At 38.6% G+C, this 17,794-nt stretch overlaps 2 protein-coding genes across 4 annotated transcripts in view; both read left to right on the top strand.

The window, feature by feature from the left end:
• The window catches only part of LOC140155400 (prolyl 4-hydroxylase subunit alpha-2-like), an 82,440-nt gene extending 66,214 nt beyond the window's left edge, over positions 1-16,226 (top strand). For all 3 annotated transcript variants that reach the window (XM_072178244.1, XM_072178243.1, XM_072178245.1), the window contains exons 8-13: positions 556-738; positions 12,054-12,107; positions 12,472-12,531; positions 13,223-13,291; positions 14,463-14,559; positions 15,497-16,226. In XM_072178244.1, coding sequence (XP_072034345.1) covers positions 556-738; positions 12,054-12,107; positions 12,472-12,531; positions 13,223-13,291; positions 14,463-14,559; positions 15,497-15,573 — 540 coding nt within the window. In that variant the 3' untranslated portion in view covers positions 15,574-16,226. The remainder of the gene's footprint in view (positions 1-555; positions 739-12,053; positions 12,108-12,471; positions 12,532-13,222; positions 13,292-14,462; positions 14,560-15,496) is intronic.
• On the top strand, positions 4,508-6,718 carry LOC140154089 (uncharacterized). Its single transcript, XM_072176698.1, has 2 exons — positions 4,508-5,322; positions 5,548-6,718. The coding sequence occupies exons 1-2, from the start codon at positions 4,508-4,510 to the stop codon at positions 6,635-6,637; spliced, it is 1,905 nt and encodes a 634-aa protein (XP_072032799.1). The 3' UTR covers positions 6,638-6,718.
• Positions 16,227-17,794: the final 1,568 nt, after the last annotated feature.

Below are 17,794 nucleotides of genomic sequence, written 5' to 3' on the forward strand. Positions count from 1 at the left end.
CTGCAAGCCCTTCGCTGCACTGGTTGTTCAAGAGCAGTGGCGTAGCCATTGCGGTTGCTGAACCCCCCTAGTCATTGTCTTAGACGGACTATATCGGTCGGACTCGGACTGAAATGTTTTTGTAGGTACATTCACAAGTTTGAGCCGTCAGTACATTGTTCCGAAAACTTGGCTACGTCACTGATCAGCGGTAGGAGGCAGGTGGTGTATGACGTGCAGTCCCTAAATTCAGTAAATTTTCATCGTCAACCGTGTAATTGAATGGGATTATTTTGAAATTTTAAAACGCTTGAAATATCACAAACAAATAGGCCTATGTTGATAAATAATATAAATACAAGCTAAAACCGTTGGGGTTCGATAATGAACCCCACAAAACTAACGAGTATATGGAAAATGCCATACGGCCGGGCGGTTTCACGAGTTGCCGGCGCGATCATGTCATCCGCCGCCTGGTAGGAGGGGTATCAAATGGTCACCATATATAGGCTTACATGATTCTATTTACGTTTACCGCTACGTATGAATACACATCATTAAACTATTATTTTGCAGATGGAACGATCAATGATTGGGACAACCGACGGTGAATCTACGGTGAATAATGAGATCCGAGTAAGCAACATTGCCTGGTTATTGGAAGTATTCGATAAAGCTGATGAATTGGGCAAAATCCTTCCACGAGTAGAGGACTGCTCAAACTTAAAGACAGGGTATAACGCATCAGAGCCTCTGCAGGTACTACCCTAACCATTATGATTGTATGTTTGCTTATTGGCTTATGTTTGCTTATTGGCTCTGCAGGTACTACCCTAACCATTATGATTGTATATGCATACAAACACCAACCACCACCGCCCCCCCTCACACACACCCGGCCTCACACACCCCCGCCACAGATACTGTTAGCATGGGTTATTTGGGAAAAACTTTCTCGACATCCAGGGGCGCTCCATCGGGCACCCCCGACCCCAGACGACGGTGGTCGATATTATTCATGTGGCAACAGCCAATAGCGTAAACAAAACAGACAATATGACGGCAACACTGCCTGGACGTTGGACGCCCCGTGCCGAGGTGCACAAAATATATTTCTCAGTGCAGTGTATACATTTTCACATGAAAATAAATATTTTTGGATTCAAAATGAATGTGAAGAATTTTTTTTTATTAAAGCCGGGAGTTGGAATCGATCTCATGACCCTATGCGTGGGAGGCGAAGACCTTTCCGCTAGACCACACAAACATTGATACACAATGGGAGAAATTTTTAGTATATATCATAAACATATCGTGCGTTATTCAAGGACATACAAAACATTCAAAAAACCATACTGCAGTTACTGTCCGTTTTCCTATACACAATACACAGTGCTCTCACCATTGACGCGTGACCTCTAAAAATGATGTACGTTGTAAGAATGGGCACTTGCCTAGTTAACATCACTGTGTGAAAAATAACCAGCCAATATTTTAGCTATTCTCCAAACTTCTAGCAAATATATTTCTCTAACATGACCTAAAATTACAGCTAGGTTAGATGTTCAGAAACAGTCGCACTTTTGTAAAATATGAGTGAGGGCAAGGCATAGCTAGCCAACTCCCCGTGTTAATTGAATGGAGATTTGACCGAAAATATTGGTATCGGACCGCTCACTTCTGAAGGATGCCACAAAAAAACGGTACAAGCTACATTTTAACTATTCTAAATAGGTTCTAGAAAATATAGTTTTGTAACATGTCCTAAATTTTTAGCTAATTTAGATGTTTGGAGAGGGTCGCACTTTTGTGTTTTAGGAAGGATATGTAAACGACAGATAACACCAAAAATATGAAGAAATTATTTCCAAACCATGTTAAGTCAACAATCATTATGTTGCTCATTTTGAAGAATGCTGGTTAACAAAAAGCAGGTCTTTGTCTCATTTCGTGAACAAAACTACACATACCATTGTTTCCTTTCGTTTCCTTTATAATCGGTTAACCAACTGAAGCTATAATACCAGCTTTATTGCGATGTCGCACATTGAAAACAGACACTTGTGCACAACCAGAGAAGATCTGATTTATTCAGTTGAGCTGCTTCAATGAGTGTTATCTTGGTTTAATAGCTTTTAATGGGGTTTAAGTCCTGCAAAGGTCGAGATGAATTCTACTGTAGACATGACTGCATCATGCAGTACTTACAATGAGGTTCATTGTCGAACCTTAACGGATTTAGACTGATAAAATAGTGCTTCATGCATACACTTTTGAAATTATTTGAGACATTTTCGTGTTTACGTGTAAAACCAATGATGACGTCAAAATTCAGTCAATCTTGGCCGCCCCAAATCCCACCCCGCCCGACCCAGAACGGGTCATGCAAACTTAAGAATTGGTCCCCAGCAACAGAGCAATGAGGGCTCTGGGCCCTAGTATGTTTGTTTATTGGATGATACATAATAATCATTGAGTTTGACAGAATGACGAATAGCGATTCATACTAAATTCATGTTAAGTATTCTCTTAAGAACATTTCAGTATGCCAAATAATGAAACCCGAGGAGTATGAAGAGTCAACTATTATTGGTCTAACCTTGCAGCATCACGAAATTTTATATCCCTAAACCTAACCCTAAACTCTAACCCTTAACCTAAAACCAAACCTTAGAATTCGTGATAATTCTCACATCAGGGTAAAACCTAAAAATTGGATATCTGCGTTGTTTCAAATTGACGTGTGGACGTGTTTACACAGGGGGTCGGGTGTTTGCCATTGAAGGAAAGTGTAATGTTAATTAAGAATTCCCTAAATGCAGTAATGTATTATTTATGAAACGGTGATCGAAAATCCAAGGAAGGAACAAAAGCAAAAGGTTTTAATGTTCTAATAAATAGAAAGCATGGCACTAGTTCTCTTGTTTGAGAACACTTGTTGCTAGCGCTTTGTGCACCAATCAATCCACGAAAAAAACCGTTGACAACGTAAAGAAAGCAGCAAGTTTAAAAAGCCCCCACCTCGGCTCACTTTTTGAAACTTGGTCCCATTTGTAAAAGATACGGATTTAAACTTTGTCATAATATTATCAACTTGAAACACAAAGTGTTATGTATCTTTAATGTGCCGATGCGAAATTAAGGGGGTACTACACCCCTGTGGTAAATTTGCGACTAATTTTGCATTTTTCGCCAAATTTAATAACACACTGGTAACAAAAGTTATATATATTATTGGGGCAAGGAATCCAATTACTACACTGAAATTTCAGTGAATCAAGACAAGCGGTTCAGTAAATATGATAGGAAATGAGGTACATCCTAGCGGTACCTCATTTTCTATCACAAGTATCGAACCGCTTGTCTTGGGTCACTGAAATTCCAGTGTAGTAATTGGATTCCTTGCCCCTATAATATACAAAACCTTTGTTACCAGGGTGTTATTAGTTTTTGAGAAAAATGCAAACTATTGAGGGGTGTACTACCCCCTTAAGTTGTTAGCATTCTGGAAAGATCAGAAAGGTTATTATGATGTTCTTGGCCACAATCCTATATAATTATGTTTTGTTTTATAATATTAAGTTCATGATCAATTGAATGATCGACTGAATTAAACGAATAACAAATAGGCGTGTTAATGACAATGATGCTATTTTAAAAACACCGATTTGCTGTTGATATTCAAAAGTGGGACCAAGTTTCAAAAAGTTTTTTGGTGGACTTCCTTTCTTTTTATGAATGTAGCCAAGCAGCTCCAAGCTTGGAAAGTCATCGGGTTACGAAGTACTCCATAAAACGAATAAAACGAAAAATAGATGTTTGAAATTATGTTATCCTTGATTTACTACAGTAAATAATATAACAAACCTTTATCAGCCGTTTATTTTTAAAACTCGCTGGTCACAGCTACCGCGTGACTGTAATGTTAAAGGGACCATTGAAAGAAAAACATATTTGGTATCAAAATAAAGCTAATAACATATAGAATCCATTTCTAAAATGATAAACGCAATTTTCCTTTATTTTACCCCAAATCAGCAAATAAAGACAAAGCGCCCAATGTCGCGTCGTTCCGCCCAATTCATATGTGCAGAGACACGTGGCAACCCCTGTGACGTCAAAGTGGTTATCCTCTCCGCTGCATGGCAACACTGCATAGTCCAGACTTGGTCCTAAACCAACGCATGAACGTGTTTACAGCAATGAACTTTTATGTGCCTTTTAGGCCTAACAAGTACATTAAAAGGATATTATAATATAAATTACAAAGCTACAATGACTTCTATGATAGGCCTATATATAAATTCTAGCTAGGCCTACAAAATTGGCCAACAACGGGGAAACATAAGTAAGTTAGGCCTAGGCCTTCATTTTGACAAAGTCAAAGCTGTCAGTGCTAGCTGCTCGGCGAGTATCATTTGTTTTGACTGAGGCATTCTGATATAGCAACTCTTTACTTATATTTCCTCTGAAATATCTGGTGAAGATAGGAAAGAGAAGGCAATGATGTTTTGGGTTAGCCCATGACATGCGACTAATCACCGACATAGATTTGAGAGCAAAATGGAAGAGACAACCAAGACGGAAGTACTTCGTCAGGCGGAAGGCAAATGAAGATTTGATTAATGAGGAGTTGAGTACCTTCAAGGACAAGTATTTTAGCATGGGAAATGTCTCTGTGCAAGAAAAGTGGGACAATCTTGAAAGTGAAATAAAGACAGTCATGAATAAGCATATTCCTCAAAAGACAGCTGCTAAACCAAACAGTTTGCCATGGTTTAAGAGATCACACCACAGACTCAGACGCAGGAAGCAGAGGGCTTTTAACAAGGCGAAAAAGTCGCAAAGTAGTGATGACTGGAAAAAATTTTTGTCTTGCCAGAAAGAACTTAAGAAATCTCTCAATGAATCCGAGCGTGAGTTTGTTGCAAATAATCTTACCACTGCAATGAAAGAGAACACCAAGCAGTTTTGGTCATACATGAAAAGACTGGGTAAAAGTGAAAGCGGTGTCGCAGATCTCAAAGTTAACAATAATATCATTAGCGATGGGAAGGAAAAAGCAGAGGCATTGAACGCACAATTTGCTAGTGTCTTTACAAGGGAAGACAAGGAAGCGATTCCTACACTTGGCAGTAGCAGTATTCAAGACATTCCAGATTTAATTATTCATGAAAAGGGGGTTTTAAAGCAACTCCAAGAACTGTCTCCGAATAAAGCAGCAGGACCTGATGAGATACCTCCATGGTTTCTCAAAATGTTTGCTGAGAAACTTGCGCCGATATTTACAGACTTGTTCCAAGCTTCTGTTGATCAAGGGACTCTCCCCATCAATGGAGGGAGGCAAACATTTGTGGCATCTTTAAAAAGGGGACAAAGCCGTGCCTGAAAATTATAGACCCGTTTCGTTAACAAGCGTCAGCTGCAAGATTCTGGAGCACATTATACATTCACATGTTATGGATCACTTGGAGCAGCATAATATTTTGGTTGATTCACAACATGGCTTCAGATCTAAGCGCTCCACTGAAACTCAACTCATTTTAACTGTTGATGATATTGCAAGAGCTTTGGAACAAGGGGATTCAGTGCACTGGCAGTTCTAGACTTCTCCAAAGCCTTTGATAAGGTTCCTCATGAACGCCTTCTGAATAAGCTTCATCATTACGGGATTAGAAACAACCTTCATCAATGGATCAGAAGTTTCCTATCAAATAGGACCCAGAGAGTTGCATGTGAGGGCAATTTTTCATCACCCAAAGAGGTCCTTTCTGGAGTACCACAGGGGACGGTGTTGGGGCCGTTGTTGTTTTTAACCTATATAAACGACCTCCCGGACATGTTGAGCAACCAAGTAAGACTCTTCGCAGACGACTGCCTGGTGTACTCTACAGTGTCAAATGAAAGGGACATGGACTCTCTACAAGCTGATCTAAAATCTCTTGAAACATGGCAGGAGACCTGGAAGATGAGCTTTAACCCTTCCAAATGCACGGTCATGGAAATTTCCTTGAAGAGAAACCCTCCACACAGAGACTATATTTTCTGCGGGCAAGTTTTACAGCAGCCAAACTCAAATCCTTACTTAGGGGTGCAGCTGGATAACAAGCTGAACTGGGGAGAACATGTTACAAACACAGTTAACAAAGCAAACCGGACTCTGGGTTTCCTGAGGAGAAACTTGTGGTTTTGTCCAGGGGAAGTGAAGTCTACTGCATATCTAACGTTAGTGCGTCCAGTCTTAGAGTATGCTGCGGGTGCATGGGACCCATACAGGGCGGGACTCATAAAGAAGATTGAAAGTGTGCAGAGAAAAGCTGCAAGATTTTGCACAGGGGATTACCAAAGAGAAAGTAGTGTCACTCAAATGCTGGAAGATCTCGGATGGGACACTCTAGCTGTCAGAAGGGAGAGAAATCGTTTAGCTATGTTTTACAAAATCCAAAATGAGTTGGTAGGAATCAACAAAGAAGCCTATATTCAAACTTCTTCTGCTGCGGGTTTGAGAAGAAACCACCACCTACATGTTGAAATTCCATTCATCAAGAAGGACGTCTATAAAAACTCATTTTTCCCAAGAACTGGAAGGGCATGGAATTCCCTCACTCAAACCACTATATCAGCCCCATCTTTAGACATATTCAAGAAAAACCTCTAGCTTGCAGGTCACCAAATAGTTAGCGATTTGCGGTTTTCGCCCTGCTGACTACAACTTCAGAAGGTTCAGAAGGTAATAATTTCTTTAGGCCTAATTAGCCTACCTCCCGGGCGTGCGGCCTAGGTTAGGCCGTATAAAATTAATATTTTGGTTCTCGTCCAGAGGATTTTCATGAATTGATGAGGGAGGGAGGTGTTTTTTTTCAGTGTAAAATCAGCATGGTCTGCAGTTTTCGGTCTTTTCCAACAGTGCTCGAGGAAACGATGACGCACTTTTTTTGTGTGAGATTCTGAGGGATAAACCCCCTAGAGTAGGCCCTACCACAAAAAGACCTGGAAGTGGTCCTTGTTCTCTAATAAACTTATTTATAGGCCTATGTATGAAAAAAATTCATAAATCATTCCAAAGTCTAAAATAATTGAAAAATCTAAAAAAAAAAATCTGACAAATCCCAGAAATTGAGGAGGAGAGGACGAGAACCAAAACATTAATTTTATACGGCCTTAACCGCCAGGCCTAAAACGCAAGCCGATCCTGACTCCGAAGTTTGGAAGCTGAATTGCGAGTGATTAAAGTGTGTTGCTTGTTTCCAAACGGTCGCTCCGTGTAGAGACACACTTATGGGACCAGGTTCAAAACAAAAGTCAGGCTCGGGAGAGCGAGTTGGCGCAGTTGTTTCCTCGCCTTGCACCACTACTGAGGTCCTGGGTTCAACTTCAAGCACCTGGCGCGCGGCCCAAAGACACATGTGAACTTGGTTTATCTCGATCCCGCAGGTTTTCTTCGGGATCTCCAGTTTCCTCCTGCTTCTCAAAAATCGGTGATTAGTTGTTTGGTTATCAAAAACTTCCTTCACCCAATGAAATTTGGGGAGCTGAAAAGATATTGGTGGATGTTACAATCCAAGTGCGACAGGTTCGGCAGCATCCAGCCTAGATGATGCGATCTGATTGTGATAATACCATGGCAGCGAAATTACAGCGCTTTGAACCCTCCGAGATCTGGGAAAATGCGTTATTATATAAAAGCCGAAATTTATTTTTATTTATTTTTAAAAGCCTATGAAATATGAGAAACAAATTTGAAGATAAAGAACCACGAGAGGAACATAATTAAAGGCCACTCCAAACAATCATATGAACATATTTACTGTCAGCCTTTAGTTTACGTTATGGAAATGCTTATAGGCCTAATCCAATCTCAACTCCCACTGATACTTGAAATTGCAAAGTGTCCGAGCGTTTTATCAAAGGTAGGCCTACAGTTACAAAGTTTATGTTGATTGGGTAAATCTTGTAAAATACAGCGCGCCTGGCTGGATATTTCCTTTTTAGAAATGACTGACATCAATTTCGCATAGCCTAGGCCTACCCCGGTCCTAACCATCCATGGATTAAAATAAGTGTAAGTCTATAATATTTCCCATTTGATGTTTGTAGCATATAGGCTTTTTGAAGGCCTATGTATGTTTATACGCGCTCATCGTAATTTATTTCAAGAACAGCTTGCATGTCATGTTCTTCTGAACCAACTTCTTCATCTGCCGCTCAGCTACTGCCCCAGTGCCAACGGCTCAAAATATTGGCAAATCTCCCGTATAACACATGGTAGGCCTATACTAAGGGGAATAAATTGAGGGAGTCTGAAATGTTTAATGCTATTTTCTTTATTATAAGGGAAAACTTCTTTTTTTAAATGTTTCAAAAGTTAATAATATTGTCAATAGTTTAGATTTGCTTCTGTCCAATAAGCATTTCAATTTAGAGGCTGTGTTTTAATCATCCTCTCAGAGAACCATCAAATAACAAGAGCCTCGATCCTATCATCCTCCTCTACAAATTACACAACTAGTAATAATGTCCGGGAATAATACATAGGCCTAAATGATCCATTTGCATTGTAAAAATAACTAATAAATGATAAATAAAAAGGCCCTCCACTTCCTCTTTTTGATAACATGTGGACAATCAACTGGAATTTTGTTTTTACTTGACCTTTAAATAATTATAAGTGGTTGTATTACCATGATTATTGCATCTGATATTTAGATCGCGATCGCTGTTGTCAAATTATCCCGGCAAAAATGTCAACGCAACACAAAACGCGTAACCACAATGACGTCATCAGGAAAGCGCCCAATTTTCTACTTGTGATAAATGACGCGCGATGTAGCGTCGGAAGGGGGTAAATCGAGTACGTTGTTTTCATTGTATTTTTATTTCTAAAATAGTTAGTTCTTCAATTGTTTTAGATATTGATTTTATATTTTATGGGCTTTATTTTGATACCAAATCAGACACTTTTGGGCAGGTTATTAATTTTGAGGTTTTTACATATCTTAAATATAGAGATATTTTGCTCCACAACGCCGTTTTCCCCAATGAAATTGGATATTCCTAAGCGAAGATAATTGAGTTCGTAAGTTATGGTATTATGAAATTGAGATATCGGCCTTTAAAAATATTATTGACAATGTTGAGAGTAGGAATTACCTTGAAAAATGTCTCAAACAATACAAGATGCCAGGTATATTCTGGTCTGAAACTATCAGACAATATTTTAAACATTAATAACATCACAAATTCGCAACAAACCCAAATTGTGAAAAAAAATCGCCCCAGGCAGATTTTTTGCTATTTCTCCATTTACGATCCTGCCCAAAAGTGTCTCCTTTTGACATGACACGTCACATATGATCAATATACATTTTAATATACTTTAATTATTCAAAGGCAACTAAGAAAATGTAAATATGAACAACACATACCTAATGTTGACGATGCTAGCGAGACACAGAGTCAGTCCGATTTACTGAGAAATACGCGTATAATTATGTAGCAAGGCTTATACTACGGAAGCGTCTAAGTGCTACGACTTAGCAAGATAATTATGTTTTAATGATTGTGGTTTTTTGTAGTACTGCGGGGCAATCTAGTTGAATATCCAAATTTCGCGGTTGATGGTTCTTTGTAGCCTTGCGGGGCAATTTAGTTGGATTTCCTATTAAGCGGCAGTTGTTGGCGGTCTTTCGCGGTTTGTGATTTCCCTCATTCTTCATGCCCTACCCTCTATCGGGGGGTTAATTTATAGTTTAAGCTTGTTGGATAACTATACTTCGCGGTGTGTGGTTCTTTGTAGCCCTGCGGGGCAATCTAGTTGGATATCCAAATTTCGCGGTTGATAGTTATTTAGTCATTCTTCATGCCCTACCCTCTATCGGGGGGGGGGGGGTTAATAGTTTAAGCTTGTTGGATAACTATACTTCGCGGTGTGTGGCTTTTGAAGCCCTGCGGGGCAATCTAGCTGGATGTCTCTATTGAGCGGCGGTTGTTGGTGATCTTTCGCAGTTTGTGGTTTTAATTTGTTGGATATCCAAATTTCGCGGTTTGTGGTTCTTTGTAGCCCTGCGGAACAATCTAGTTGGCTATCCCTAGTGAGCGGCGGTTTTTGACGTTCTTTCGGGGTTTGTGGTTTTAATTACTCTAATTTATCAGGCCCTGGCCTCTATCGGTGGCTAATTTGACTTTTAAACTGGTTGGATATCCACATTTCGCGGTTTGTGGTTTTTGTAGCCCTGCGGGCAATCTAGTTTGACATCGCTTTTGAGCGGCGGTGTTGGCGGTCTTTCGCGATTTGTGGTTTTTAATTTTCCTCATTCTTCAAGCCCTGCTCTCTATCGAGGGTTAATTAAATAGCTTAAGCTTGTTGGATATCCAAATTTCGCGGCTTGTGGTTCTTTGCAGCCCTGTGGAAAATCTTGTTGCACATTCCTATAGGCTGTGCCAAGTTGTTCCGTGTGTCTGTGGTGGGGACAGTCCCTCCTTTCAATAGGCCTTTGGGTATTTTTGCCGCTTTGCTAATTTGTCTTTACGTATGACTTTAATGGCCTTCCATATTTGGTTGTCTCTTTTTGGATACGTTTTTTGTCCCTGCTGGCCTTCCATATTAGTTTAACAATTTTTCACACCTATAGAGTGTATGCAATAAACCAACCGGAACGGTATAACAATTGATAATAATATAGGTGTTTTTTTTAAATAGGCCCTTAATATAATAAATAATAAACCTGAGAATCAAACATCTTGCTTTGATAAAAAAATAATATCACAATAGCATGATTAAAACTGTGCATGATGCAGTCATGTCTACAGTAGAATTCATCTCGACCTTTGCAGGACTTAACCCCATTAAAAGCTATTAAACCAAGATAACACTCATTGAAACAGCTCAACTGATTAAATCGGATCTTCTCTGGTTGTGCACAAGTGACTGTTTTCATGTGCGATATCGCAATAAAGCTGGTATTCATAGCTTCAGTTGGGTAACCGATTATAAAGGAAACGAAAGGAAACAATGTTATGTGTGGCTTTGTTCACGAAATCAGACAATGGCGTGCTTTTGTAAACCAGCATTCTTGAAAATGAGCAACATAATGATTTTTGACTTAACACGGTTTGGAAATAATTTCTTCATATTTTTGGTGTTATCTGTCGTTTACATGTCCTTCCTAAAACACAAAAGTACGACCCTCTCCAAACACCTAAATTAGCTAAAAATTTAGGACATGTTACAAAACTATATTGTCTAGAATTTTAGAAGAGTACTTTTAATATTGGCCGGTTATTTTTCACACAGCGACGTTAACTAGGCAATGTACTATTACCTATAACATTAACTAAAACACCAAAGTACGAATATTTCCAAACATCTAAATTAGCTAAAATTTAGGACATGTTAAAAACTATATTTTCTAGAACTTTAGAAGAGTACTTTTAATATTGGCCGGTTATTTTTCACACAGCGACGTTAACTAGTCATATCCCCATACTGTTAACGTAGGGCTATTTGTAAAGGTCACGCGTCAATGGGAAAGAGCACTGTGTATATTGTGTATAGGAAAACGGACAGTAACTGCAGTATGGTTATCCTTGATTAATGACAATACAATTATTGTTTAATAAAATATTGAAAAAATCAGTTGGTCATCGGATTTCGAACTTGGATCCCCGGATCCGGAGTCGAACGCCGAAACCATTGAGCCACGGGACTCTGATGTAAATTTCTGTGTCGATGTACAGTATTTATTATATGAATGGGTGCATCGTCCTGAAAGAACAAAAGAATTGTGAAAAACCGCGTGACTCTAATAAAGCATCCAAGGTAGCAATCTTTTGAATTTGCATCTTTCTTCGGAATTTGGATCACAATGTCTTTGTTTCTTGACTGATTTCATCTGAGCTGTTGGTTCTAATTATGACATATAATTATGTCTTGGTTTACATATACAGGGGTAAAATAACTGAAACATTAATTCTTTTGCTGTCTTTAAAGTGGTCTCACAACAGGAGTAGCCACACAATCATTTTCAGACCATCTTATTTTGTTCATGTAGATTTTACTTTGATTTTATTTTCAGGTAGCTAATTATGGACTGGGAGGTCACTATCACCCTCACTTTGACGATTATACGGTTCGTTTTTAAACATTGCCATGTATGTTAGCTTATGTTTTGATCTGCTCTTCCATGACCTAAATATCCCTTAGAGGGGAGCGTAGATTTCAAATGGAGTCGCCTCTTTATAGTTACCTAATTTGAAATTCACACTCCCTGTGTGAAAGATTAAGGGCATGTCTCCCATAAAAAGTGCATGGATTTCAACTGGAAAAGCCCATTCTCTGCATGCTATGACTTTCAAATGAAGTTGGCCATTTAAAAAATGGAAGATCTAAAAGTCATGTTTAGCTATGTTTCCATGTGAATTTCTAATGGAATAATCCATTCTCTGTATGCTGTGCCTTTGAACCAATTTTGTTTCCTTTTTTACTTATTTCAGGAAGGTGTTAGTGAAGGACATGAAGGAATGGGAAAAAGAATTGCTACAGTTTTATATTATGTGAGAGCTTTATTACTTTTTAAGTTGTCGTATTTTATTGGATGCGTATGCGTAATGCTGGTTTCATACTACCATGCAGCTTGCCGCTGAGCGGCGTGGCGCACTCGCATTGCAGACTAACGGACACAATCAAGGTTTGTCATTGGATGATACGTCATGCCACTTGCCGCAGCGCCTAGCGGCAGGGAAGTGTGACGGGGGCATAATAAAGCAAATGGTAACGTGTGCATTTTATACGTTCTACCAAAGGTGGAAAGGGGCTCACGGTTGTTTGTCGGCATGTAAAACCGGGTAATTTTAAATAAAGTTGAACAACGATGGCGCTATTTATCTTAAATCTTGTTTGCAAATTTGCAAAAGGTAGACATTTGTATAATGGTATTAGAACATCAGAAAAAAGACTAACAAATGGCAAGGACGTTTTCAAAAAAAAAATCATCATGAAAGTAAGGAATAAGGGACAAACTAGTAAAATCGTTCCGCTAACTCTGTGTTATTACAACTTTACTGGAACAGTGCGCGCGAAGCACGCATGAATTTGCCACTTTAATGTTAAGATGGTCCTAAATCAGGTAAAATAGTAGGCCTAAATGTCAATTTTGATCAATTTTGTCCCGGTATTTTGAGCTAGGGGGGGGGGGGGACTTTCCTAATTCCTAACTGTGACTGACAACTCAATCATTTTTTCTAGCTGTCGGATGTAGAAGCAGGGGGTGCGACAGTCTTTATCAACGCGGGAATAAGAGTGCCGCCAGTTAAGGTATGTTCCATTTCATTTAGGGGCTTCGCAATAATAATGTAGGCCCTCTATGTGTTTGTTATTTGTATTTGTTAATTAAAGGGGTCAAAGGGTTATTAACAGGTCAAAGGTCAAGTAATTTTTACCAAAACTTTGTTTAGGGTCATGGAGATTAGGTGAAAGGTTAGCAAGCGATTTTGGTAAAACCTGTCGGCGGTGGAGAATAGAATATCAGCAACAGACGGTATGAAAATGGCATGAAATGTTTTTAATAAGCAGATAGATCACGTAAAAGAGCCGAACTTATCAGTGGCGTAGCGTGGGTCATCCGATTGGGGTGGGGGCACCAATCATAATGGGGACGGGGGGGGCTCCGGGTCTGATTAGGGGGCACAAGCCGGGTTTTTTTTGCAATCTTCCTATGGGATTTTCTAAATTTTGCAATCGATGGGGGCACGTGCCCCCGTTCCCCTTTTGACGCTACGCCACTGGAACTTATTTCCACCCCCTCAATGAGTCAACTGTGTTGTTGTCATGTCTATAATTGTTCAGCCAATCAACGTGATTGTTTATCACTTCTGCGTTCACGACCGTACATATATACGCTCGACGAACAGCACTTAACTTGCAACTCGCCTAATTTTCACCACGACTTAATGTACGATTTCCTTCAATTTTTTAATTTGTCATTATATACACAAAATGCTGAAATAATACTAGTTATAATGATCAGGAATGGTTTCTGTCCATTTTGAGCTGAAATAACGAGGTAACGTGAAAGAAACACTGCTTGTTATTTTGGCCGTTTAACACGCATTTCTATGGGCGGACATAAAGTCATAATTTCTTGAATTATGACTTTGTGTCGAACTTTGCTCTGTTTACCTATAAACACAAAAAATTTGGCTGATTCCATTTAGGTGCAAGTTGTGACATGTGTAAACATTACAAATATGCCAAAAAATCAGGTTTGAAAAAAATTAACCAAATTCATATTATAAGATGGTACATTATGACTTTTAAAGTGTCATTTTTAAAGTAAAGTCATATGGATGCATCGGCAGTGTTGTTCTGGTCTGGTTCAATGAGCTGCGGGTTCTCGATCTCAACTTATTGCACATCTCGCCAGACCTGAGCAACACTACCATTATTTCTGCTCATGGTCTGTGTCTCACCCTTTATACCACAACAGGGCAGTGCAGTTATTTGGTACAACTATTTGAAAAATGGCGAGATAGATCGACAAGCACTTCACGCAGGTTGTCCAGTGTTAATGGGCTATAAATGGGGTAAGTGCTCCTGTCAGTCTGTGGGTACTCGTCAAGAATCTTGGGCTTAATAATATACAGCGAGTCGATCCTTCAATTCAGCTCATATCCCAGACTTATATTTTGCCAGTTTGGGTAAATTTATTTAAATATAGCCTATATTAGGATTGTTTCTTCACAAAAACACATTGATCTTACAGGAAATGGGTGGAAGGAAGGCACTTGACACACTTGTAATTCCATGTGTATATTAACAGTTATTGAGTTATCATGGTTATGACTAATAATAGTGGTGTAGCGTGGGCCATCATATGGGGGGGCGACCATGATTGGAGGGGGGCACAAGCCGTTTTCCGTAATTTTCCTATGGGATTTTCTAAATTTTGCAATCGATTGGGGGCACGTGACGCTACGCCACTGACAGCGACGTAGCGTGGGTCATCACAGGGGGGTCTGATGGGGGGGAGCACGTGCCGTTTTCGGCTGTTTTCCTATGGGATTTTCTAATCAATGCACATACAATGAGCCTTGGGATCTCACGCAGTTTGTCATGTGTTCATGGGCTCGGGGATGGTCTGCGTGGTCCTTATCAAGCGTGGGCTTACGGACTTTTGGCCTGGTGGATGTTTTGCACTAATCTTGGAAAATTTTGGATTTGACCGCTAAAGGTCAAGAAAGAATTGAAGGTAAAAAATTGAAAATCCTTTGATCTTGTTGAAACATATATATATAGTACCAAATTACTTGTCTAATCACAAGGATTTAAAATGTATAGTTTGTGCTATCTGCACAGCTTTAATTGGGACACTCTTCGAGCTACAGTTGACGATGATCTGCAGTTAACCAAATATTTTTTGTAATTATCTGGCCTGGGTGGGGTAGACAACTATAGCGACTTATGCCTATTGGATATTTTGCACTAATAGTAATTTAATCTACTCCTTACTTATTGTTACAGCTTCCAACCTTTGGATTCGTGAGCATGCACAGGTTTTCAGACGTAAATGTGGACTTACACAAGATGATATATATTAGAACATTACCACTATTTTGAGACCAGGCACAACTCAGTCAGAATAAACTCAGAGTATGTGCTATTCCCTTTAAAATCTACCATGATATCACATGTGGAAGATTTAAGAAACATCTTCCACAAAGGGAGTATGTTTTTCAAATGGAATTGGCTAAGGTTAATTATTTTGAAGCCTATACTCCCCCTATATATGACTTTTTCTAGAAGCTATATCTTCCAAAACTTGAGTGAATATTTCAAATCAAACTTACCCACAATCCCGGTCAAAAGTATTTGGAACACTTGTGTGTAAAAGTAGGACTGTTTTTTTAAACCTTGTGATTTCAATTGAGCCTTTTGTTATTATTTAGACCTGTTTAGCACACATTTTTCAATTCTGCTTTCAACATGAAAACACTTGATACCGATATTTCTCACCCGGTTAATGGTTAATTATTCCACACACTGAATAAATGATCTTCATCTATGGCGTTGTCTTTTTAAAGGCAGTACTTGTTTAAACCTATTTTTCCGTATAATTGACATACTAAAATTTCGCTTTCTTTGGTGTGAAGTCTGAACCGTTTACTACAAACGCACCTCCCCTGCCACCCGAATCAATGTTGAATGTCTCTAGGGGTACATACAAAAAACAAAAAAAACAGCTACCAACATTGATCGGGGGGATATTTAAAGTACCCATGTTAACGTATTCCAATAATTTTGACCGGATTGCAGGTATCTATTCTATTTGAAATCCATATCCCCTATGTAGAAAACTTGAGGCTTAAACAGGGGAAGTGTGAATTTCATCTGGAATACCGAATGCCCCATAAAATTTACTGTTTTGCCTAGTTAAGGGATGGGGTATGAACGTTTGGACAGTATTTTTTGTGGGACATTAGAGCACATCAGACATATCGAATTGCATTCTGAATACGGAGAATGTCCTTCTAATATCAAATAATTTTGATTTGTTGAAATTCGTAATGTAATACACATTTTATGGAAAATGATTATAAATTGATATTTTGATATTTAACAGTATATACTCGAAGTAAACTTTATAAATCTGATGATTTATACTTAAAGTGTATGTGGGTGGGATGAAAAGCCGACGATCAATTGAAAAATGTTGACCTTTAGGCCGTGCAAAATTAATATTTTGGTTCTCGTCCCCTCCCTCCTCAATTTCTGGGATTTGTCAGATTTTTTTTTTTTTAGATTTTTCAATTTTTTAGACTTTGGAATGATTTATGAAATCTTCATACATATAAATAAGTTTATTAGAGAACAAGCATCACTTCCAAGTCTTTTTGTGGTACTCTAGGGGTTTATCCTCAGAATCTCACATTTGAAAAAAAAAAAAGGGCCTCATCGTTTCCTCGAGCACTGTTGGAGAAGACCGAAAACTACTGACAATGCTAATTTTACATTGAAAAAAAAAAACAAAACAAAAAAAACACCTCCCTCCCTCATCAATTCATGAAAATCCTCTGGACGAGAACCAAAACATTAATTTTATACGGCCTTAGTATTGAAGATATGGATTTTTTTCCCAAAACATACACAAAAAAACCCCGTCTTTTTAGGAAAAAAATGCATATGAAAGGACAAATTTTTCAATTGATCGTCGGCTTTTCCTCCCAGCTACATACACTTTAAGAATATATTATTAGATTTATAAAATTTACTTCGAGGACTGTTACATATCAAAAATGTGAAAAATATCAAAGTTTAATAATTTGTCATAAAATTTGTATTATATCGTGAATTTCAAAAATGAAAATTATTTGATATCAGAAAGACATTCTTCGTATTCAGAATGCAATTCGATATGTCTGATGTGCTCTCATGTCCCACAAAAAATACTGTCGAAACGCTCATTCCAGATCCCTTAACCTATCATATCTCATACACACACATACTGCTCTACCACGATAACAGGAAGTAACGAACAATTTCACGGTTTTATTTAAAATATTCACATGAGCAACATGACACTTACGTTTCAACTAATAATGATATATAATTTACTTAATCCCTAATGTTAAAGAGGAAGCCCCACCAGAGTAGTTCTTCTGGGGTGAACCAAACCTGCCTGGTTATCAAATTAATCAGTGACAAGGTTATCTCTGAATTTGACAGGTGCTAATTGATGCAATAACATTAAAACATCAATTAGCACCTGTCAAATTCATAGGTAACCTTTTCACTGATTAATTTGATAAACAGGCAGGTTCG

Source organism: Amphiura filiformis, chromosome 6 (assembly GCF_039555335.1).
Source record: "Amphiura filiformis chromosome 6, Afil_fr2py, whole genome shotgun sequence".
Taxonomy (NCBI): Eukaryota; Metazoa; Echinodermata; class Ophiuroidea; order Amphilepidida; family Amphiuridae; genus Amphiura; species Amphiura filiformis.